Source organism: Molossus molossus, unplaced genomic scaffold (assembly GCF_014108415.1).
Source record: "Molossus molossus isolate mMolMol1 unplaced genomic scaffold, mMolMol1.p scaffold_m16_p_16, whole genome shotgun sequence".
NCBI classification, from domain to species: domain Eukaryota; kingdom Metazoa; phylum Chordata; class Mammalia; order Chiroptera; family Molossidae; genus Molossus; species Molossus molossus.
This window is the reverse complement of record NW_023425351.1, coordinates 64,888,901-64,904,084: the sequence shown is the minus strand read 5'-3', so window position 1 is coordinate 64,904,084 and position 15,184 is coordinate 64,888,901. Positions and strand designations below refer to the sequence as shown.

General features: G+C 49.0%; 1 protein-coding gene across 1 annotated transcript; it reads left to right on the top strand.

The window, feature by feature from the left end:
- Positions 1 to 7,420: 7,420 nt before the first annotated feature.
- On the top strand, positions 7,421 to 11,491 carry LRATD2 (LRAT domain containing 2). The gene is made up of 2 exons (XM_036264476.1): positions 7,421 to 7,788; positions 8,331 to 11,491. Exon 2 carries the CDS (start codon positions 8,427 to 8,429, stop codon positions 9,357 to 9,359), a length of 933 nt encoding a protein of 310 aa, XP_036120369.1. The 5' UTR covers positions 7,421 to 7,788; positions 8,331 to 8,426; the 3' UTR covers positions 9,360 to 11,491.
- Positions 11,492 to 15,184: the final 3,693 nt, after the last annotated feature.

Here is a 15,184-nt window from a genome sequence, read left to right as displayed (position 1 = left end):
GCCCACAACCTGGCCTTGTGCCCTAACCGGGAATCGAACTGGTGACCTCTTGGTGTATGGGTTGACGGTCAACCACTGAGCCACACAGGCTGGGCACCCCAACTGATCTTAGGACTAAGACAAAGGCCTACTTCTAGGTATTCATTCATCATAAAGGCTTACTGAACATCTACTAAGGTGTTCAGAAATGCTAGTGAGTATGATGGGCCATGAGCATCCACAGGGCAAAGATTGGGTTGTAGTCCCTTTGCAGAGCAAGGGAGAACAACAGATGGTATGAAGTAGGTGTTCAGTGTGCCTAGCAGTCCAGTTCCAGGGATCCTCATTACTCTCTGAGCCAGGTGGGTGGCCGGAGGTTACCCCCACCGCCAGGCATTCTCTTGTCTCTGACTCTTTGCTCAGCAAATCATGAGCTGTTTGGCCCTGGGTGAGGTGCTTACATTTACCATACCCCTGCTTTGTCATCTGTAAAGTGAAAATAATGATAATAATGTCTACCTCATCAGTGAGGATGAGAGGAGTGGATACATACAATGCTCTTAGAATGATGCTGGATAGAGTAAGCACTCAATAAATGTTAGCTGCTACTCTTATTTTTTTCCTATGTTTATAACCAACTTCATGAATTCTGTCATTTGAGGCATGATCCTTAAGCTTGAAGTCAACCCATTGAAAGCAGACAGACCCAGTCTACAGAGTCAGATGAATAAATCCAGCTCACCAGCTTCCTGATTGACAAGAAGAAATGTAACCTTCAGGTCGATTTGTATTCTTTATAAGCATGTCTATATGAGCAGCCAAATGCCTCTCAGAAAGGTGCTCAGTTGGTGGGGAGTAGAAGGAAGAAGAACATGTTTGATAATATTAATAGTAGGTGTCCTGGCTCTGTGACAGTCAGCCCATCCACCTCCATTATACTGAGAATTCCTTCTTCACAGACACCGCTCTCAAGTTTGTGTAGGGGGCTGTCTTCTTTACTGGAAGGTTCTGAAAACGCATCACTCCTGGAGGTCACGTCAACTCTCCATCTGCTTCTCATGGAGAGAGACAGTCAATATTTAGCTGTTGTCTTGGACAGTGCAGGCTGCCATAATAAAATACACAGACTGGGCGGCTTACACAACAGAAATGCCTTTTTCTCAGTTCTGGAAGCTGCAAGTCCATGAAGAGGATGTCAGCATGGTCAGGGTTTGGTGAGAACCTTTCCCCTGGCTTGTAGATGGTCACCTTCTCATTGTGTCATCACAAGGCAGAGATAGGAAGCTCTGGTGTCTCTCCCTCTTCTTAAAGGGCACTAATCCCATCATGGGGACTGCACCCTCGTGACCTCCTCTAAACCTGTGTCCCAAAGGCTCTGCCTCCAAATACCATCACATTTGAGGTTAGAGCTTCAACATATAAATTTTGGAGAAGACACAAACATTCATTATGTAACAGGTATGTGACTACCTTTGAGGCTTGCTGAAGCATTCTGACTATCTTTGTTCTGATCCTTAGAGGAAGGATAAAGTCACTGCATTCTTGCCCTCAAAACTCCAAGAGGTGATATACTTAAAATAGAAATGCAAGGTGTAATGAAAATAGCCAGAAGAGTCAAATGCAAACCACACATGTAATTAAATTTTTTATAGTGGTCACATTTAAAAGAGTAAAAAATAATAATAATAATAAGTTCTATTAATTTTAATAATATATTTTGTTTAACCCAACAGATCTAAAATATTACAATTTTAAAATGTAGTCAATGTAAAAAACATAGTAAGATGTTTTCCTTTTTTGTGCTAAGTCTTGGAAATTGGTGTGCATTTTACATCAACACATTTCAGTTCAGATGAGCTACATTTCAGGTGCTCAGTAGCCAAGTGACTACTGGCTACATGTGGGACAGTGCAGCTATAATTGGTTGGTGAACTGTGCCGTGTTACCTGGGCCTACCGTCTTAGCCCTTCTGAAACTCATCTGCCTAGTACCGTGCCTGGCACACCACGCGTATTTAGTGAATATTGTGTCAAATCTTCCCATCTGTAAATTGAGCGCAATCCTACCCCATTGGCGCTGTTGTGGAGATGAACAGAGATGACCCATAAAAAGCCCTTCCATTTTTCATCAAATACAGTTTGTGGAGCCTAGTATGTGTCAGAGAACCCTCCAGGAGCTGGAGATACCTCAGTGAACAAAACAAGGGTCCTAGAATTTGCCACGTAAACTGTGACTTCACAGAGTTAATAATTTACCGGGGAGAGAGAATAAATAAAAGTAAAGTAATAAATGATATAGAATATTACAGGTGATAAGTAAGTCCACTAAGTATAGAAAAACGGAGAACAGAGAGGATAGGGGTGTGTAAGGGGGACACGGGATTTTAGACAGAGTTGTCAGGAAAGGCTCACCAAACGCCTACCACCTGAGCCAAGACTTGAAGCGCACAGCATGACGGTCCCTGGGGGAAACGTGTTCCAGGCAGAGGGAACAGCAAATGCTAAGGCCCTGAAGCCGAAGCATGTCCATCACGGAGGAGGAACAGCAGAGGCCAGTGTGTCTGGAGGTGCGAGTGTGGAGTGTCAGAGCGGTGATAGGGGAGGCAGGCCAGCGCCTTGAAGGTCGTTTTAGGGATTTTGGCCTCCGCCAAGGGAGATAGGGAGTCCCACTGTGCCCCAGACACTGACTGGGTGGCTCCTAAACTGTGCTGTGGGACACAGCTGTGCTGAGCGGATGCTGTCTCCCTCCCGCATGTGATAGCATGAAGACACCCAGGGAAAGAAAAGGCTGGTTTGCTCGGCCCGAGCTTCTCTCGTTATTGGCAGCCTTGTCTCCTCTCTGAATATCTCACCCTCCCTTCTTGCACAAGACATGCAAAATAAGATTCTTAGAATTTAGATTTTTTTTCTTGAAATCCCTACGTTTGGATTTGCAGATATGCCAATATTTGGATTTCTCGAGCTATAATTTAAACTGGTCTCTCCCCTGGAACTGCCTGGTGAAATGCATCTTTCATGAGGCTTCTGCAGGAGTCCAGCTACACGCTCAGACTCCTGAGCACAAATCAAACTGGTTCGACATCAGCAATATGATGTCAGGAGCCTCCTAAAACAGCAGGCCTCCGGGAGGGCCTGGCCTAGGTGTTTCCCCATTGGTAAGTCCTCTTCCAGGAGAAGATTAAAAGCTGCCTCACAATTTAGCTACAGGATTAATGCATGGAGGGCTGACGGTCTGGGACGGGTGACAGCCTCAGGCCCCTTCTTGTGGCATCTCCTGTCACCACCTACCCACAGGACAGCCTAGCCCAGGCTTCTTGAGAGAGCCTGCTCTGGTGATCGGAGGGGACAAGCAAATAAAATACAGATGCCAAGGGAAAGGATGCCACTCAGCAGCCTCTGGGCTCCCTTCCTTCCTCTGAAATTCCAGGAGTAATCGGCCCAAGTACACAACTCTTTATGCAGGTTTTGAAGCCCAAAACAGGCTGGCTAAGGGTAGACAGAGTACTGGAGGCTGGCCCTCCTTACCCATAAAGAGTAGGATAAGAAAAAGAAACCAATTGCCAAAGCAGGTTCCAACATTTACTGCCTCTTTTATTGGCTGGCCCTGTTTATGCAGCAGCCGCTTTATGTATAACCTCACTCTAACCACACCCAGAGTGAGATCTGGGCAAAAGCACCTGACTGTCCTGTTCCCCTCTCCCTTCTCTGCAACCCTTCCCCCTCACCAATGTCCCCAGCTCTGTGTCCACAGAGCTCTTGGTTCAGGGAAGGCAATGAATGACCGGGATAGGGAGGGCAGCCCGCCGTCCCAGTTTGACTAGGATTTGCTTTTAGTGCTAAATCTGGGATAGTCTCAGGCACACCAGGACAAGCTGGTCACTGTGCATCCAGAAGATATACCAGCCCCTGGTCCGCACACTGGCCGGTGCCTGGGTGAACCCACGGGCTGGTGCTCCTGGGGCAGCGTGACACAGCAGGACAAGCAGCTTTGAAGCCGGGCGGATTCGTACTGGACTCCATCAAGATTGATATCTCTGTGCTTTGTATTCTTATCCAGGAATGTAAAACACCGGATTGGTAGGGTTCGGTAAGAGGACGCCCACATCCCCCAGTTCCGCTCCCACATTGAAACCATCATCTGGCTCTTACACAGTATGTACATAACTCGAGGCACCTACGGGATTTACAAGGCGATGCCACGTACACTGTTTCCTGTGCGGACTCACATTTAGGAAAGAAGTCTCATCAGCCCCACTGTAGAGCCTGGGAAAGGAGGGTAGGACTGGAGAAGAGACAGCTTCGGGGTCATGCACCTGGCAAACAGGACCCCACCTGGGTCATCGTTTCCCATCGAGCTACCTCTCACCTCCTAAGGTCCCCACAAAACCCCAGCGTTGGGTGACAGAAGCAGGGAAGTCTGGGAGCTTCCCAATACAAGGGAGGTGTAGAGAAACCTGTTTTCCAGCAAACTCACTCAGCCGTCTGCTGCCGCGGTGAACCTGGGGCCCAGCCCCGGGCCCAGCAGATTTCCAGATTGCCCCATCACACAATCCAGTCCTTGTGCTCCGACTTTGTGCATTCTTAAAGCTACGGGTCTAACCCGAGATCGCTGCCACCCCTGCAGGGCCAGCGCCAATGCCTCACCAGAAGCATCATTCTCAGTTGTTCCCCACTGCCCTGGGCGGAAGTACTGCGAGTCACTAACTGGCATTCAACACACGTCACTTATTCAGTGCCTTCTCTGAGGAGGTGCGTGGGATGTGATGCCTGGGTCACTGATGGGGAGATAAAGCTACAGTGTGGCTGAGAATCCAAATCCAACTAACACTTCTTTCCGGAGAGGCTGCTCTTGGGGAAGGTGACTTCGGGGGCTTTGTCCTTTGCCTACTGGGCTCTGTCTGTGTGACCTTTGCTCCCCACGGCCTGGCCTCTGGGATCTGCCTCCTCTGTCAGTCATTTTCCATAGGGCAGCCAGAGTGCCACCCTTAAACCCCCAAGCTTCTCACCTCTCCACCTCCACTCACATTGCTAGAAAGCAGGGGTTACTGGAGGTGCAGATAAGCTCACACAGTGATTCTAGGTCTAAAGAATGGCTTTAACCATCAGCCTTATGGCCGTTTGCTGTAATGCAGACGAGCTCTGCAAACATGTTACTTCAGAGAAGCCAGTATCAGAGGCCAATGTGGTATGAGTCCATTCACATGAAATGTAGAGGAGTCAAAACTATGGCGACAGAGAGTAGATGAGCATTTGTCTAGGGCTGTCGTGGGGGGAAATAGGGGGAAAGAGGATGTGTCTGCTAATGGGTATGGGGTTTCATGATGAAAATATTCTGAAATTCTATTGTGATGTTTGCACAAGTCTGTGAATATACTACAATTACTTTAATTGGATAAATTTTAGTGCATGTGAATTGCATCTCAATAACTTTGAAAAAAAGAAAAATATAAAAATAAGAGAAGATTTTAACTAGGTCATAAAGAAAAAAAAACAAAAACAATTGTTTGAAATACAGTGCTGCTTTGGGCCCAGTGCAGAGGTTATGTGGCCCAGTTTTAACATTCCAAAGGTTTGTGGGGAAAGACAGCAAGGCAGTTCCCCTGGGATGACAGATCCGAATGACTATTTTGAAGTGGCTTTGTTTATATTATTTTTTCACAGTGTGTTGCCTTATTAGATTTTTTCCCCAGACTGCTGGCTGCAAACTGTCATACTACTGTGTCCCAGGGATTCTCTCATCACCAGCCAACCTACCCAGTGGCCTACCACGGCCCACAACAGCAAAGGTTTCCCAGTGTTATCAGAGTGGGGTGACTTGCCATTGCCTTCCTAAGCCTAACTTGTCCCACATGGAGCTCACATGGTAGTGACAAATACCACTCAGGTAACAGCAGCCCCCAGAGCACTGCTATCCAAAGGGGTGTGTGTGTGTGTGTGGCGGGGGGGTCTTATCTGGGCACATTTGCCTAAGGATGGTCAGATGATACATAAATTCAGTCAGCACAGAAGTCTGTTTTTGGTCTGGTTTACACTGGATCTCAGGCTTGCTGAAGGACTACCTCCATCACAGCCCTGCTAATATTGATCGCTTGGGCTCAAAAGTACATAAATAGACTGATCCCCCCCTCCAAACTGAAAAGGATCACAGCAGTGTTCATGTATTTCTATTTCCACTGGTTGGTATACACGCTACCACTAATAAATAATAAATAATAGTGTTACCTGGAAAAACTTAGTCAAAAGAAGCAGTGGTGGAAAACAGGGTAGAGGAGGTCTTGAGTTGCATTCTTTAATTCCACCACGAATTAGTGTGTTCAGAGAACATCTAAGCTTGTCTACTGTTGACCCTCCACCCCCAACTCAGATCCATGACTTTTTTTCAAATAACGAAGGAAGAACACTTTGGTAGCCCACATCTTCGGTACTAAACACCAAGCAGCATGGAGGGGCAGGAAGTGTCCTCTCCTGCTGGAGGTTAATAGGCAACACTCCTCTCTTCTGTAAATCACTCAGTCACTTCCTTCTGAAAATCGGCAGGAAGGAGATATATCCACCAGGGGCCTCTGCTCATTTGTTCTTAATTTAAAGGCAATTAGGCAAGTCCTACATCCTTTACCCTCCTCCCTCCCCCCGGCCAAAACAAAACAAAACAGCTGAATATTTTCTCTCACTACCAGACCAACTAGTAACTCGAAACAACAGAGGTTGTGAAATCAACTTTTGCCAACTTCGAGGGACCTCTATAGACACAGCGCTGGTCTTGGAGGTAAGCCAGTAACTAAGTATTTCTTCCGTTTTATACTGTTTCCTTTCTGTGAAAATTTTTCCACCCGAAAGTTTCACAGCACCCATCCTGCAAATATACCTCTAAACTGGCGCACTTTTTGAGCTGTGCCACTAAAAAAAAATCTTTGCTGTAAACATTGGCGAGAAATATTCTCCAGGAAAGAAAAGACGTGCGTCTGCTTCCCAGTGCCCGTCTCTCCCTCCCCAGGTGCTGTGGCAAAGAGGCGAAGGAGAAAAAAACACAAACGGCAAACTCTTATGGTGTCTTCTCTGCGCTGGCAGGGGGGCACTCGCCGTGCAACTTCCTTGCCCAGCTCCCAGCTCGGAAAAGCACCAGCCGAGCAAGCAGCGAGAGCCCCCAGCAGGCCCTGGCTCGAAGAAGGCAAGCGGAGCTCCCAGCGGCCAGCGCCGACACCTGCGCTCTGAGCGCCCGCCCAGCCGGCGCGTTCATAATTTACCAGCGCGATTTAAACCTGCTCCGGCGCGGGGGCGGGGCCTGGGCGGAGCCCCGCGGCCTCGGTGGGCCGGACGGGGCGGGGATCCCGGAGGCTCTGCACCGTGAGGGAAAGACCCGGGTTCCGGGAGCGAGCGCCTGTCTCTTTAAATGCCAGAGGCTGCGCTCCCGCCCCGGGAGCCCGAAGCCGGATCTACAATCCCGTCCCTCCCGCTCCGGCGCTTGTTGCTCGCCGGGCCCGAGCGGGAGCTGCTGCCGCCGGGTAGCCAGGCTGCTTCTTTCTCCTCCTCTTCGCGCCCCACCTGCCCCGAGAGCCGATTGAGGGAGGACAGCAACCCTAGCAGGCGCGAAGGGGTGCGGGGTGAACAGGCATTGCCCCCCCACCTTCAAGTCTTGAAGCGCTACGTAGCCGGGGGTACAAGACATGCCTTGCTTCCCCCTGTGCAGCCTTGCTGCCACCCGCTCAAGAAGAGAAGGGGCTGCGGAGCCCAAACCTGCAAACTCGCCCTAGAAGTCTCAGGGTGCAGCGGCACCCCCTCCCGGTTCCCCACGGCCTCCGCCTCTCGGCAGGTGAGTGCGCAGGTAACCCGAGCTAGAGGGCGCGCGCGGGGGGGAAGAGCCGGGGAGACGGGAGGAGAAAGCGCCGCAGGTGAGCCCAGGTAGGGTGGCTCACCTGCTCCGACCGTGCTACGCAATCCTCGTGGGTTTCCCCGGGGAAGGAAGCGTGAGCGGGGGAGGTCGTCTCAGGGGTTAAGTTAGGGCCCTGGGGTGGCAGGGGGGTGAGGAAAGGGAGGACTGGAGTAAAGTTTCTCTTTCTTACCCCTCCTGCCCGGGCTTGGCAGGTAGGGAGCTGGCGGAAGCAATAGAAGCTGCTGATGCAATGGACTTTTGCCCGGGCGAGGTGAGGGCTCGGGGCGGGGGCAGAGCTGGAGTTGCCTGGTTTCCTGAGACCGTGACCCTAGTGGTGGAGAAATGAGGGAAGACTCGCTACAACCGAGACTCCCCGTAGATGGCTCCAGGTGCTCGACCCGAACCTTTCTTCCGCCTCTTAACAAATCGTCCTTTACACGGAGGGGCTCCTATATGGCTTCCTTGCCTTCCTCTCCCAACAGGTGGTCTCAGCCCCTGTCCGGGGACCTGTGCCAATGACCCTAGTGGTGGTTTCGCTTTCTCCCCTCTCGGCGGTGTGAACGTGTTTCCGCAGCGTGATGGGCAACCAGGTGGAGAAACTGACCCACCTAAATTATAAGGAAGTTCCCACAGCTGACCCGACGGGCATGGACCGGGACGACGGGCCTCGCATTGGGGTCTCCTACATCTTTTCCAATGATGACGAGGACGTAGAGCCGCAGCCACCACCCCAGGGGCCGGATGGCGGCGGCTTGCCCAAAGGTGAGGACGGGCCGCCACTGCCCCCGCCGCAGCCCTACGACCCTCGGCTGCACGAGGTGGAGTGCTCCGTGTTCTACCGCGACGAGTGCATCTACCAGAAAAGCTTTGCGCCGGGCTCCGCGTCGCTGAGCACCTACACGCCCGAGAACCTGCTCAACAAGTGCAAGCCTGGCGACCTGGTGGAGTTCGTGTCGCAGGCGCAGTACCCCCACTGGGCTGTATACGTGGGCAACTTCCAGGTGGTGCACTTGCACCGGCTGGAGGTGAGCAACAGCTTCCTGACGGACGCGAGCCAGGGCCGGCGCGGCCGCGTGGTGAACGATCTGTACCGCTACAAGCCACTCAGCCCCAGCGCCGTGGTGCGCAACGCGCTGGCACACGTGGGCGCCAAGGAGCGCGAGCTGAGCTGGCGCAACTCCGAGAGCTTCGCCGCCTGGTGCCGCTACGGCAAGCGCGAGTTCAAGATCGGCGGCGAGCTGCGCATCGGCAAGCAGCCCTACCGGCTGCAGATCCAGCTCTCTGCGCAGCGCAGCCACACGCTCGAGTTCCAGAGCCTGGAGGACCTGATCATGGAGAAGCGGCGCAACGACCAGATAGGGCGGGCAGCCGTGCTGCAGGAGCTCGCTATGCACCTGCACCCGGCCGAGCCGGAAGAGGGCGACAGCGACACTGCGCGGACTAAGCCGCCCCTCGAGCGCCCCCCTGAGCTTGGCTGGGAGGAGGAGAACCGTGAGGCGGTGGTGCACTGATGGGCCAGCTGAGTGCAGAGCTGTGAGGGAGCTGCTGCCAGAAGCCGCTGCCTCCTCCCTCCACTCCTCCACCACCACCTCTGAGCCCCATCTGGGCTCCTGGGCCATTTGGAAAATGGAGAGTTGGTGAAATGCGCAGCCAGCTGTGGCTTGAGCTTGTTATCTTGGACGGAGGAGGAAGAGGGAGCAGGTAGGAAGAACGCTTTGGTTGGGGGCACTGCCGGACCACTCTCTCAATCTGTCTTCTTCCTGAGGTGAGAGAAACTGTGGACATGCCTGACACTAAATCCCTGCTGGACCTGGGTCCAAAATCTACCCTTCCTATGCAAGAAGGGGTGGAGAAAAGTTCGGAGTACCAACGCCTGCCATTGCCTCCTCCCCGCTTCCCCCCTACCCTGGGCTTGGAAGTTGCCCTGGACTAAGGCCAGAGTGGTCTGTGGTCAGCAGAGAACCGCATATCGGCTACCCCTGTGGAGCTGTGTGTGGGATCCAGGAGGCTGGGTGATTTATTTTATGGGATTCCTGGGATGCAAGCCTGGAGAAACCAGGACCAGGTCTGGTAGCAGCAGACCAAAACAGAGCAGCCGCCTGTGAAGTGTAACAAAGAGTCCAGTAAACTTGGGCTGAAAAACAAAGAGTTTGCTACCTCCCTCCTCCCTGTCCCCAAGTAATTTATCTTCTGGAGCTGGCTGAGTCTCCTGCCGGCTCTCCTGCTCTACCAGCCACTTCCCAGGTTATAAGTAAATCATTGTCAGGGGCCAGCTAGGGGAAGGATTCAATTATGGTTCTGTTTGGCCGCCTTTGTTTCTTGCCTGCTATTGTAGGCACTTACAGCTATGTTATTTGTTATCAAAGGAGGGAATAGCCTTTGTGTCTCTGATCTAATTAAACCTGTTTGGCTGTGTTCATCCACAGGTCACACATGGGATGAGCTGGTGCCACCCCATAAAGTATCCACTACAGAAGCAGCCAAACAGGTTTGCCCTGTCAGGAATTACTCAATCACTCCCTCTTCTCCCTGAACCCCATTCCTGAACAGTGAAGGTAACCTTTTTAAAATGGAAGGCTTTGATGGTCCTGTGAATTTTAATTTTCCCTCACTGCTCCATCCCTCACACTTGTGCTCTGCTGCTGGTAAAATCTTTGGCCTGATGCAGTTCTCAACGATAAGGTGTTTGTTTTGGTCGCCATACTTGAGGCACACTTAATTCAAGATGCAAAGGCTTGTTATAGTGCAGCATTCTCCTTGGTGCTTGGAGAACTCTCCTTCAGAACGCTTTCTCAAGAGCTGACAGCAACCACAAACGCCACCTGGTATAGTCAGTGCCAAATCTGGTGACAGTCCTAAAGCACAGGTCAGCGATTGTGGGATCTGTTGGCAGCAGGCTGGCCAATACGATTTGGATCTCCTGCTGAGCCACACTTGGCTTTACTCGGAAGCTTTACATTCTTTTTTTTTCCCAACCTGCTCCTCGTGTTCCTGGGAGCTCTGGAATGATGTGTGCCCTGGATCCAGACGCATGTCTGCTGGGGCACCGCACTGGCATTGCTAACGCTGTTTCAAAAGTTGAGTCAAGTTTTTCTTTTTCTTGGGAGTCATTAGAGATTACACAGAACATACACTGAATACGTCATTTTTGTGACCTCATTCTTCCAGTTGGAGTAGAATCATGAGTGTTCTACAGCCGTGGTCATCCTCGGGCCTCCTGCCTGGAGATCTCAAGGCAACAAGGTTTCCTTGTGTACTTTTTCCAAACTTGGCGGTTGAGGCCATAATTTGTAAGTCCTCATAGCACCTCAACATGACATTCTTTCATTACAAGGGCATTAGCTATGCTTCCTGTTTCTCCAAATAGGTCCTATCCTCTGTTAAAGATGGACAGCCCTCAGCCCCAGTCTGCGGCGTCACAGACACACCAGTCTCCCACTGGAAATGTCACTCTAGTAGCCGTGTCTAGTAAATGTCATCACTCTGTGTTTATGTTCTCTTGCTCATGGAGAAGTGGAGCGAGAGAAACGTGGGTGAAGGCATTGAGGAGAGCTTACTCTGCCTAACAGATCTGGATTTTCTTCTTTTTTTAATTCTCACTGGAGGATATTTTTTCATTGATTTTCAGATAGAATGGGAAGGAGGGAGAGAGAGAGAGAGAAATATCCATATGAGAGAGACACATCGATTGGTTGCCTCTTGCACGACCCCAGCCAGGGTAGGGGATCGAACCACAACTGACATATGTGCCCTTGACCAGAATTGAACGCAAGACTCTTTGGTCCGAGGGCGGATGCTCTAACCGCTGAGCCAAACCAGCCAGGGCTCTGGATTTTCTTTTGTGCTTAACACAGTAGTGAATGTTGCAAGTAACGGCTAGCATGCAGCAGCAGGCAGCAAGAACAGAACAGCCCTGTCCAGCAGCTCTGGACCAGCCAGCCACCTCTCGTCCGCTCCTCCATCTCTGACTCCCTCCTTCGCCCTCAAATGGAAAGCGACTGTCATCGGTCCCACTGAGGTATAGCAGTGACTACCTGTTGTTGCAAACGAACTACTTTTTGGGAGAGGTCTCAGTGTGAAGAGCTGTAAGATCTACATCAACGATCACATTCTACCTCTGGAGAAGAGGTTTTTGACAACAAGGCTTGAAGATGAGCGAGAAGTTGAAATAGTTCTACTCCAGGTGCCGCTTTCCCATGTAAGGCAAGCGTGTTGTACAGGGTTCCAGAGATGTGGGACACATAACCCTTAGGGACAGGGGATGCCATCGGAAGTTTGTGTAGGTCCTAAAGCTTCAAGTAAAGCAGCAGCCAACCAGGGAAGGCACCAAGAAAGGAGAAGCGACTCGGCTCGTTCCTCAACATGGCACTGTTGTGGATACGTGAGTTTTTAATCCCAGGCAGTGCTTACATCTGGCACTTTAAAAATATATATATATATTTAATAATTTTCGTTTCTCCTTAGGATCAAGACTTTAGAATTATTTTGTACTGTGAATCGCAGATGCTCTTTGAAGGAAAGAAATATCAATTCTGATGTTCTTTAGACGCTCTGGCAGGGTAGGCAGGACACCCGAGCGGGATGTATGCTAAGTGTAATCAGACAAATTCTATTTTCTTACTTGAGTAGCTATTTTATTGGGACTGCGTATGTATGTCAGAGGAGCCCACGACTTCAGCTACGCCACTTTTGTACTGAAAGAACTCAACATTTTGTAGCTTTTATTCCATGTTTAATTTAAAGTAACAATAGCACTAAAATGCCTAGCGGAAGACTTTACTCCAGACATGTAAGGAGATTTTTAGTTTTTATGTAAAATGGCCCTTCGGTGGTTAAACTTCTCATGTCTTTGGTGCTTCTGACCCTAAGAGCACTACTAGACAAAACCACGACCACATGGAAACATATTTTTGGAAACAAAACTTTAATTTTATATGACATATGCTATGGTGAGTGAAAAAAATTTAAGGACTACTTGTTTTCTATTTTTTTTTCCTCTCTTAACAAAATGGAATCCACTGTGTAAAGACTTGATATTATGTGATTGTCTAACCATTTTTTTTTTTTATGAATTGGAATAAAATTTAGTTGATCATGGTCATTGAATGGATTTGTTTGGAAAGTTAGATTTTATTTATGGATTTTAAACAATCAGGGTAACTATAAACGTGACTGCTTTATTCAGATTTCATTATGTTGTTTTGTTCTTTGCCGTAATACTTGTAACCTGTGGAGAATTCCATGGACCAACACCATACATTCCACATGGATTTTGTTTCTAGAGAATTGTGTAAACTTTAGTTTTTGTTGGATACTGTATGTTCAATCAATGTTAAGTTCTCATACCACTTCTTGAGAAGGAGGTTCCAATTTGAAATGGTCTCATTTCCTTCAAAATGAAGGGCAGTGCTTAGTTAAATAAAAGATTGATGACATCTTTTAAACCATTTCCTCTTTACTATGTCTTATTGAAATAAAACCTGTCAAGTTCTTTTGAAAAATGCTGCGAGGGTTTCCAATAAACCGTCTATTAGAGTTAACTGAATTTATATATATTTTTCCACTTGTATACCCTTTTTCCCTGACATTTTTGGTCCATGTCCAAGCTCCTCAGCGTAACTGCAGTTTTTTCTGAGAATATCAGTGTGTATCATCTTTTCTATTGCTCAGTAGACATTTGGAGGCATTCATTTAGTGACTGAAAACGCTCCCTTCATTTACTGTGTGAGAATAATCGCCCATTGTTGCTAGGCTATCAGTAAAAATGTTCATGAAAAATGTCTCATGAACATAAATTTTCAGTACACATTGACTTTCAGAATGAATGCAAACGTTATTGGAAACCAAACACACACTTTGGAATCTACATGGGGGAGCTGTGGGATTAAGGTCAGCGACCGGTTGTAGGTTGTTAAGTCCCAGAGAAAAACAATGGGCTCAGCAAGTCATGTAGTTACAGAAAATGAGCAGGTGTGATCACGTGGCACTGTTGGCATGATACGGGAGGCAGGTGCTGGCAGTTGGTAAAGAAGAAGATGGGGCATCTGGGGCTGGTGTGGGGGAGGCCACCAGCACTCCTTATGCTGGCACCCGAAAATGCTACCGCAGTCCCGTGAGGTTCAAAAGCCTGAGTTTTATCAAAAGAGTCCCGTGAGAATTTGAGCAGGAAAAAAGTTGATTGCCGAAGGGTACACGGACTCAGGGCGCAGTGAGACCCTTTCACGCGAGCGGGGGTCCTCCATTTGAATGGTCTCATGGCACAAGGAAGCAGGGGAGGGGCGCCCAGTCCCCAATGTGTGTTTATTCTTGGGTGGCTTTGGTGTGATTTTGGTGGAGACTGCTGTTTCCATTTCTCCTAAGTGGACTGAGCTCGGTTAATGTAGGAAAATGACATGTTTGAAAGCATTTAAAACGAACTCGAAATGAACAGTCTCAGAATATGTGCAGAAGGGCTTTTATTTCCTTTTACCGAATTTCCTGGAAAAACTGCTGATTGAACAAATGCGGCAATTTTATCTGCAGAGTAGATACGAGAATGATTAGTGTCTATTTGCAGTCACAACAGGGTTCTAAGTATTTACGAAGGGTTAAAGGATGTTGAGTCCTCGCCTAGGTATGAAGTTAAACACACTAAAACCTCCAGAGATAGTCCCTGCCACTGAGCTTGTTTCTAAGGGGAAATCAGTTCCACTCCTACACAGAGGACAAATTAGACTAAAAGGTGGCTCTGTAAATGCTGATGATTGGTAGTTATTTAAATAAAGTCGATGCGTGTAGGTTTAAATGGAGTACTCCCGTCGGAGAAATTGGATTAAAAAAAAACCCCTGAAAGTACAAATGATGGAAGAGAATGGGATATAACTAATGTTCACGGGGTACTTAACCGGGAGGCTCCCACATTCCCAGTGCCTAACATAACAAAGATAACCAGGTCCGTTGTTTCTATCCTCATGTAACTTATCTTCCAGGAGGTAAGGCAGATCCCCACTTACCAAGAAGAAATTCACAAGCAGGTATTTACCTGCAGCTGTGGGTGCAGTGAAGGCTATGTACCAGGTGTATGTGGGAGGGCTCTCTCCATCAGAGAATGAGTGAAGAGTTCTCTGAGGGAGTGTTTGCTCTGAACTTTGGCAGAGGTAGAGGAGAAAACCAGGTACTTCAGAGTGGGCATGATTATCTTAATTCAGTAAAGACTGGGGAGTATATGAATGAACATTGAGCGCTCTCACGATGCCTTTGCTTCGTGCTCCGACAATTGTGTCTTTTCGGGGTTCCCTTCTGTACCCTGTTGTTTAACTCATGCATGTGTCTCAGACGCTTCGCACAGGACCAGGCA

Coding starts and splice junctions, on each gene's coding strand:
- LRATD2 (XM_036264476.1), top strand. CDS start 8,427: ATGGGCAACCAGGTGGAGAAACTGACCCACCTAAATTATAAGGAAGTT.